Raw genomic sequence first — 8,677 nt, 5'->3', positions numbered from 1 at the left:
ACTCCCAGGAAAACTGGCCACCCAGGGAACCACTCCCAGGCAAACCTGCCACCCAGGGACCCCCTCCCAGGCAAACCATCCACCCAGGGACCCCCTCCCAGGCAAACCTGCCACCCAGGGACCCCCTCCCAGGAAAACCGGCCACCCAGGGACCCACTCCCAGGTAAACCGTCCACCCAGGGACCCCCTCCCAGGCAAACCGTCCACCCAGGGACCCCCTCCCAGGTAAACCGTCCACCCAGGGACCCCCTCCCAGACAAACCGGCCACCCAGGGACCCCCGTCATAGATTAGCCCCCCAAATAAATTGCATGTCTTGTCTTATCATCAGGTGAATGACAATGGCAAGGAGAAGTAATCAGCATTTTAAAATTAATAGATTTGATAGATTGTTTTTCATTATGTTGACCTCCCCACATTGTAACTGGAAGAGGAAGTGTAAACTCTATCATAGCCTATTAGCTAGAAAAATCACTCCAAACACATTTTCACTAATAGCTGCTGTTTAGCTGGTTAAACAAAGTTTAGCCCTGTGTTGGGAAAAATGCATTTCCAAGACAAGTCAAGAAAGTTTACTTTCTTAATTGGCTCAAATAAATGTAATTTTCTCAATATTAGGAGTTGAGAAATAAAGTTGGCGTCATTAGATAGAAGATATTCTCCTATTTTCTACTGTTGATATGTAATTAAACATTACTTTATTCTGTTGTTGCTAGCAATATTCATATAAACACTGAGAGACCATATATACAGTACCAGTCAAAAGTTTGGACACCTACTCATTCCAGAGTTTTTCTTTATTTTTACTATTTTCTACATCGTATAATAATAGTGAAGACATCAAAACGATGAAATAACACATATGGAATCATGTAGTAACATTTTTTTTTTAAACAAATCAAAATTCTTCAAAGTAGCCACCCTTTGCCTTGATGACAGCTTTACACACTCTTGGCATTCTCTCAACCAGCTTCATGAGGTAGTCACCTGGAATGCCTTTCAATTAACAGGTGTGCCTTGTTAAAAGTTCATTTGTGGAATTTGTTTCCTTTTTAATGCGTTTGAGCCAATCAGTTGTGTTGTGACAAGGTGTCACGCTCTGACCTATGAGAGCTGTTTTTTCTCTGGTTAGTTAGGTCAGGGTGTGATATGGGTGGGCAGTCTATGTTTTTTGTTTCTATGTTTTGTTCTTGTTTTTCTATTTCTAGGTTGAGTTTTGGATGATCTCCAGTTAGAGGCAGCTGGTTCGTGTTGTCTCTAATTGGAGATCATATTTAAGTTGGGGTTTGTCTATGGGGTTTTGTGGGTAGTTGTTTTCCATTTTGTGAGTATCACCTGGCGGAACTGTTGGCTGTCGTTTTGTTGTTTGGTTTAAGTGTTATCAATAACGTATATATGAGCACTCTACACGCCGCACCTTGGTCCCCTTTATACGACCCTCGTTACACAAGGTGGGGGGGTAAACAGAAGATAGCTCTATTTGGTAAAAGACCAAGTCCTTATTATGGCAAGAACAGCTCAAATAAACAAAGAAAAATGACAGTCCATCATTACTTTGAGACATAAAGGCCAGTCATTATGGAACATTTCAAGAACTTTGAACGTTTCTTCAAGAGCAGTCGCAAAAACCATCAAGCGCTATGATGAAACTGGCTCTCATGAGGACCGCCACAGGAAAGGAAGACCCAGAGTTACCTCTGCTGCAGAGGATAAGTTCATTAGAGTTACCAGCATCCAAAATTGCAGCCCAAATAAATGCTTCACAGAGTTCAAGCAACAGACACATCTGTTCAGAGGAGACTGCATGAATCAGCCCTTCATAGTCGAATTGCTGCAAAGAAACCTCTACTAAAGGACATCAATAAGAAGAAGAGACTTGCTTGGGCCAAGAAACATGAGCAATGGACATTAGAGTTAAATGGCTGTGATAGAAGAAAACTGAGGATGGATCAACAGCATAATAGTAACCTAAATGACAGAGCGAAAAGAAGCAAGCCTGTACTGTCACACCCTGATCTGTTTCACCTGTCTTTGTGCTTGTCTCCACCCCCCTCCAGGTGTCACCCATCTTCCCCATTATCACCAGTGTTTTTATACCTGTGTTCTCTGTTTGTCTGTTGCCAGTTTGTTTTACTTTGTGAAACCTAACAGCATTTTTACACTTGTTCTAGTTCCTGTTTTCTAGTTTTTCCCGGTTTTTACCATTCTGCCTGCCCTAACCCTGAGCCTGCCTACCATTCTGTACCTTGTCACACCATACTGGATTATTGACTCCTGCCTGCTCTGACCCTGAGACTGCCTGCCGTTCTGGGCCTTTCGCACCCTATCTGGATTACTGACCTCTGCCTACCCTTGACTTGTCGTTTTGCCTGCCCCTGTCCTAGTAATAAACTTTTGTTACTTCGACACTGTCTGCATCTGGGTCTTACCTGAAACGTGACATGTACAGAATAAAAATATTCCCAAAATACATCCTGTTTGCAATAAGGCACTAAAGTAAAACTGCAAAACAATTGGCAAAGGAATTCACTTTATTTCCTGAATACAAAGAGTTTTGTTTGGGGCAAATCCAACACAACACATCATTTTGTACCACTCTTCATATTTTCAAGAATGGTGGTGGCTGCATCTTGTTGTGGGTATGCTTGTCTTTGGCAAGGACTAGTTGTTTAGGATAAAAAGAAACGGAATAGAGCTAAGCACAGGCAAAATCCTAGAGGAAAACCTGTTTCAGTCTGCTTTCCAACAGACACTAGGAGACAAATTCACCTTTCACCAAGGCAATAACCCAAAATACAAGGCCAAATATACACTGGAGTTGCTTACCAAGATGACATAGAATGTCCCTGAGGGGCGTAGTTAAAATGTTGACTTAAATCAGATTGAAAATGGCTGTTTAGTAATGATCAACAACCAACTTGACAGAGCTTGAAGAATAAATAAAAAATGACGTGCAAACATTTTGGGCTCCTGAGTGGTGCAGTGGTCTAAGACACTACATCTCAGTGCAAGAGCCGTCACTGCAGGACCTGTTTCGAATCCAGGCTGCATCACATCCGGCCATGATTGGGAGTCCCATACGGCGGCGCACAATTGGCCTAGCGTCGTCCAGGTTTGGCTAGGGTAGGATTGGGAGTCCCATAGGGCGGCACACATTGTAAATAAGAATTTGTTCTTAACTGACTTGCCTAGTTAAATAAAAATAAATTGTACAATCCAGGTGTGCAAAGCTCTTAGAGACTTACCCAGAAAGATCTACAGCTATAAGGTGATTTGAACGTGTTGACTCAGGGGTGTGAATACTTAAGTAAATTAGATATTTAATTTTCAATAAATTTGCTAACATTTCTAGAAAAGTGGAATAAGTCCAGGGGTATGAATACTTTCTGGAGGCACTATAGATAGATGAATCAAATCAGACCTGGAATGTAGTACCTTGACCAGGAGAGTGAAATGGAGAGGTTGGAACATGAAATCGTAGTTGAAATGTGAACTGAAGTTGAAGTTGGAATCAGATGGGGCCTTTTTTCTATCAAACCTGGTACCCAGGTTTTCAAAGAGGACAATTTTCTTCTGGCACATTTGTAGGGATTCATGTACTTAGGTAAGCAAAGGCTACAGTGATGTGCAGAATGTAAACCTGGTTATAGTTTGATTGAATAGGGGCCTAAATCTGATTCCAATTTGGACATCTAGTTCTATGATTTCATTTCTTCCCAGGAATCCATTGTATTTTGCTTCCATGTGTTTAACATAAAACACATCATTAATTCATATCCGCAATACAGCATGGACTGTCGCCAAGCACCTACACACACACACACACACACACACACACACACACACACACACACACACACAGAGAGAGAGAGAGAGAGACACACGCCCTTAATGTACAGCACATCTGGAACGGAAAGAGAGGGGTCCCCCAACTCGTGTTCTCTCATGCTGACAGCTGCATACGTGTGACCAATTAACGGCATATATTCATATACTGTACACACAGGTGGACACAGGGACACACACACACTACATATACACAACTGTGCAAACACACATACACAGACATTGGCTCTCATACACCTGCTGCAGCACCCCCTGAAAAATCTAAATTAAAAAAAGAAATACAAAATTGGTGAACTGGGCCTTTATTACTCCTGTATGAGTGGGGAAATTCACTTACAGTGTGTTACATTTAGTTTAGTATTGTGTCTCATATTCCTAGCACGCAATGACTACTTCAAGCTTATGACTCTACAAACTTGTTGGATGCATTTGTTTTGGTTGTGTTTTGGATTATGTTGCGCATAATAGAAATAATAGAAATGAATGCCAAATAATGTATTGTGGCATTTTGGAGTAACTTTTATTGTTAATAAGAATAGAATAGGTTTATGAACAGTATTACATTAATGTGGATGCTACCATGATTGCTAAAAATCGTGAGTTATTTGTGAATAAGGATGAGTGAGAAGGTTACAGAGTCATACAGTAAATATCATACCCCCAACGCCTGCTAACCTCTGAGAGATTAGTATGTTTTGGATGCTTTGTACAAAACACAACCAAATAAAACTGCAAATGCATTCAATAAGTTTGTAGTCAGGAGTGTATCAGCATGCCCCAACCATAACACACAACCAAAACCACAGCCTATGTTAATACAACAAAGACAGGAACAAATATTAAATATACAGTACACTCATTGAAAAACAAATGCAAGCTCTAGATTTTTAAATGATTTGAAATAATCAACCGATTTACTCATCTATCCAAGGGCCAAACCAAAGCCCAGCTCAGCCTAGGTGGGACAAGCTCTGTCTAGGCATCACATACAGTTACATAGTCATAGACAATGTGTGTGAGAGAGAGATAGAGGTCTGAGCTGAGCTTACCTGCAGTCTGCAGAGAGACAGAGGCAGCCAGAGCCCACAGAGACAGCAGCAGCACAGAGTCCATCCTTCCAGCCTAGACCCTGGTCTCAGCCGTTATGCGGGAGGCACACTAGGAAACAGAACATTTTGGGGATAGGGGAACAAAAGGGAAAAGGGGGAGAGAGAGGGAGGGATGGATAAGGTACAGCCCAGGAACACACATCTGGTTTGCATTGAGTGTTTAGAACACTGGGGAAAATTCCATTGGAAGTGACCTTTCACCCATTTATGTTAATAGAGCTGAGAGAAGGGGGTCAAGAGGTCAAACAGAGCAGCTGACATTACAGTCTCCCACTCACACACATACACACACACACACACACACACACACACACACACGCACACATACATACACACACCTGTAATCAACAGGGTCTACTGATCAAACAGTTACAGGTTCTATTATTACTACCTGAGCCAGATCACACACACACACACACATACACAATGATAAAGGTCAATAGACATCTTCTGATGTCAGTTATTTTTATTGAGTCACTTCAACAGTGTTACAATCAAAGAAAAACAATACAATTTTATAGTTACTACTATAGTCTTCTGTTTATATCCTGATTTGCATTTTAATGAGGGAAATAAGTATTTAACCCCCTCTCAATCAGAAAGATTTCTGGCTCCCAGGTGTCTTTTATACAGGTAACGAGCTGAGATTAGGAGCACACTCATAAAGGGAGTGCTCCTAATCTCAGTTTGTTACCTGTATAAAAGACACCTGTCCACAGAAGCAATCAATCAATCAGATTCCAAACTCTCCACCATGGCCAAGACCAAAGAGCTCTCCAAGGATGTCAGGGACAAGATTGTAGACCTACACAAGGCTGGAAGGGGCTACAAGACCATCGCCAAGCAACTTGGTGAGAAGGTGACAACATTTACATTTTAGTCATTTAGCAGACGCTCTTATCCAGAGCGACTTACAGTAGTGAATGCATACATTTCATTAAAAAAAATCTCTCCGGTCCCCCGTGGGAATCGAACCCACAACCCTAGCATTGCAAACACCATGCTCTACCAACTGAACCACACGGGACCTAGTTGGTGCGATTATTCGCAAATGGAAGAAACACAAAAGAACTGTCAATCTCCCTCGGTCTGGGGCTCCATGCAAGATCTCACCTCGTGGAGTTGCAATGATCATGAGAACGGTGAGGAATCAGCCCAGAACTACACGGGAGGATCTTGTCAATGATCTCAAGGCAGCTGGGACCATTGTCACCAAGAAAACAATTGGTAACACACTACGCCATGAAGGACTAAAATCCTGCAGCCCCCGCAAGGTCCCCCTGCTCAAGAAAGCACATATACATGCCCGTCTGAAGTTTGCCAATGAACATCTGAATGATTCAGAGGACAACTGGGTAAAAGTGTTGTGGTCAGATGAGACCAAAATGGAGCTCTTTGGCATCAACTCAACTCGCCGTGTTTGGAGGAGGAGGAATGCTGCCTATGACCCCAAGAACACCATCCCCACCGTCAAACATGGAGGTGGAAACATTATGCTTTGGAGGTGTTTTTCTGCTAAGGGGACAGGACAACTTCACCGCATCAAAGGGACGATGGACGGGGCCATGTACCGTCAAATCTTGGGTGAGAACCTCCTTCCCTCAGCCAGGGCATTGAAAATGGGTCGTGGATGGGTATTCCAGCATGACAATGACCCAAAACACACGGCCAAGGCAACAAAGGAGTGGCTCAAGAAGAAGCACATTAAGGTCCTGGAGTGGCCTAGCCAATCTCCAGACCTTAATCCCATAGAAAATCTGTGGAGGGAGCTGAAGGTTCGAGTTGCCAAACGTCAGCCTTGAAACCTTAATGACTTGGAGAAGATCTGCAAAAAGGAGTGGGACAAAATCCCTCCTGAGATGTGTGCAAACCTGGTGGCCAACTACAAGAAACGTCTGACCTCTGTGATTGCCAACAAGGGTTTTCCCACCAAGTACTAAGTCATGTTTTGCAGAGGGGTCAAATACTTATTTCCCTCATTAAAATGCAAATAATTTTATAACATTTTTGACATGCGTTTTTCTGGATATTTTTGTTGTTATTCTGTCTCTCACTGTTCAAATAAACCTACCATTAAAATTATAGACTGATCATTTCTTTGTCAGTGGGCAAACGTACAAAATCAGCAGGAGATCAAATACTTTATTCCCTCACTGTATATTATATGAGTGTTTATATTATATGAGTATTTATATTATATTCCTATTTGTATTATGAGTATTTATATCATATTATTGTTATTATTATAACAAGTGACCACAAAGCACATCCATCCAAAAAACTATGTGTGTTTAAGGGTGAAATGTGATACATTTAGGAATTATCTTGTTTTTATCTTTGGCCAAAACCACAATGCCCCAGCACTGAACCACGCATGTTTGGACTATCTGGCTTGATTCCAGAAAGTTAGCTATGTGAAACTAGTCTCATGGGGACTGCTGTTTCACCACATGACATTGTTGAGTTTTAGTTCAATCTGTCTTCCCATCAAGAATAAACAAGTTACAAGTTTCAAGTTTCAAAGTTGATTCGACACATGCACCGGATTCAACAGGTGTAAAACAGTACAGTGGAAGTATTTCCCAACAGTGCAGTAATATCATTAATAATAATATAATTAAAAAAACACAATAAGTAGGATATAAGTTGAAGAAACACGAGAATGCAAATATATATATACACAGTCAGTGCGAGCACCTTATTCAGTGTGCAGATGTATTGGAGTGGTTGAGGTGGGTTTAAACTTAAAAAGTGACTGGTAGCAGGATGTACATGTAAACAGGGCTGAAAAGTGACTGGTAGCAGGATGTACATGTAAACAGGGCTGAAAAGTGACTGGTAGCAGGATATACATGTAAACAGGGCTGAAAAGTGACTGGTAGCAGGATGTACATGTTAACAGGACTGAAAAGTGACTGGTAGCAGGATGTACATGTAAACAGGGCTGAAAAGTGACTGGTAGCAGGATATACATGTAAACAGGGCTGAAAAGTGACTGGTAGCAGGATGTACATGTAAACAGGGCTGAAAAGTGACTGGTAGCAGTATGTACATGTAAACAGGGCTGAAAAGTGACTGGTAGCAGGATATACATGTAAACAGGGCTGAAAAGTGACTGGTAGCAGGATGTACATGTAAACAGGGCTGAAAAGTGACTGGTAACAGTATGTACATGTAAACAGGACTGAAAAGTGACTGGTAGCATGATATACATGTAAACAGGGCTGAAAAGTGAATGGTAGCAGGATATACATGTAAACAGGGCTGAAAAGTGACTGGTAGCAGGATTTACATGTAAACAGGGCTGAAAAGTGACTGGTAGCAGGATTTACAAGTAAACAGGGCTGAAAAGTGACTGGTAGCATGATATACATGTAAACAGGGCTGAAAAGTGACTGGTAGCAGGATATACATGTAAACAGGGCTGAAAAGTGACTGGTAGCATGATATACATGTAAACAGGGCTGAAAAGTGACTGGTAGCAGGATATACATGTAAACAGGGCTGAAAAGTGACTGGTAGCAGTATGTACATGTTAACAGGGCTAAAATGTAACTGGTAGCAGGATATACATGTAAACAGGGCTGAAAAGTGACTGGTAGCAGGATATACATGTAAACAGGCCTGAAAAGTGACTGGTAGCAGGATGTACATGTTAACAGGGCTAAAATGAAACTGGTAGCAGGATATACATGTAGTCAGGCCTGAAAAGTGACTGGTAGC

The 8,677-nt window shown here is 41.7% G+C and overlaps 1 protein-coding gene across 2 annotated transcripts in view; it reads right to left on the bottom strand.

The window, feature by feature from the left end:
* Window positions 1–5,042, bottom strand: part of LOC106605775 (beta-2-glycoprotein 1-like) — a 17,928-nt gene extending 12,886 nt beyond the window's left edge. The window contains exon 1 of one of the 2 annotated variants that reach the window (XM_014201710.3): window positions 4,895–5,042. In XM_014201710.3, the coding sequence (XP_014057185.1) occupies window positions 4,895–4,958 (64 nt within the window). In that variant the 5' untranslated portion in view covers window positions 4,959–5,042. The remainder of the gene's footprint in view (window positions 1–4,894) is intronic. The other variant, XM_014201709.3, reaches the window with a different exon arrangement.
* Window positions 5,043–8,677: the final 3,635 nt, after the last annotated feature.

Source organism: Salmo salar, chromosome 02, assembly GCF_965601325.2.
Source record: "Salmo salar chromosome 02, fSalSal1, whole genome shotgun sequence".
Lineage (NCBI taxonomy): Eukaryota > Metazoa > Chordata > Actinopteri > Salmoniformes > Salmonidae > Salmo > Salmo salar.
Note: the sequence above shows the minus strand (reverse complement) of the source record. Positions and strands in the feature narration are given on the sequence as shown.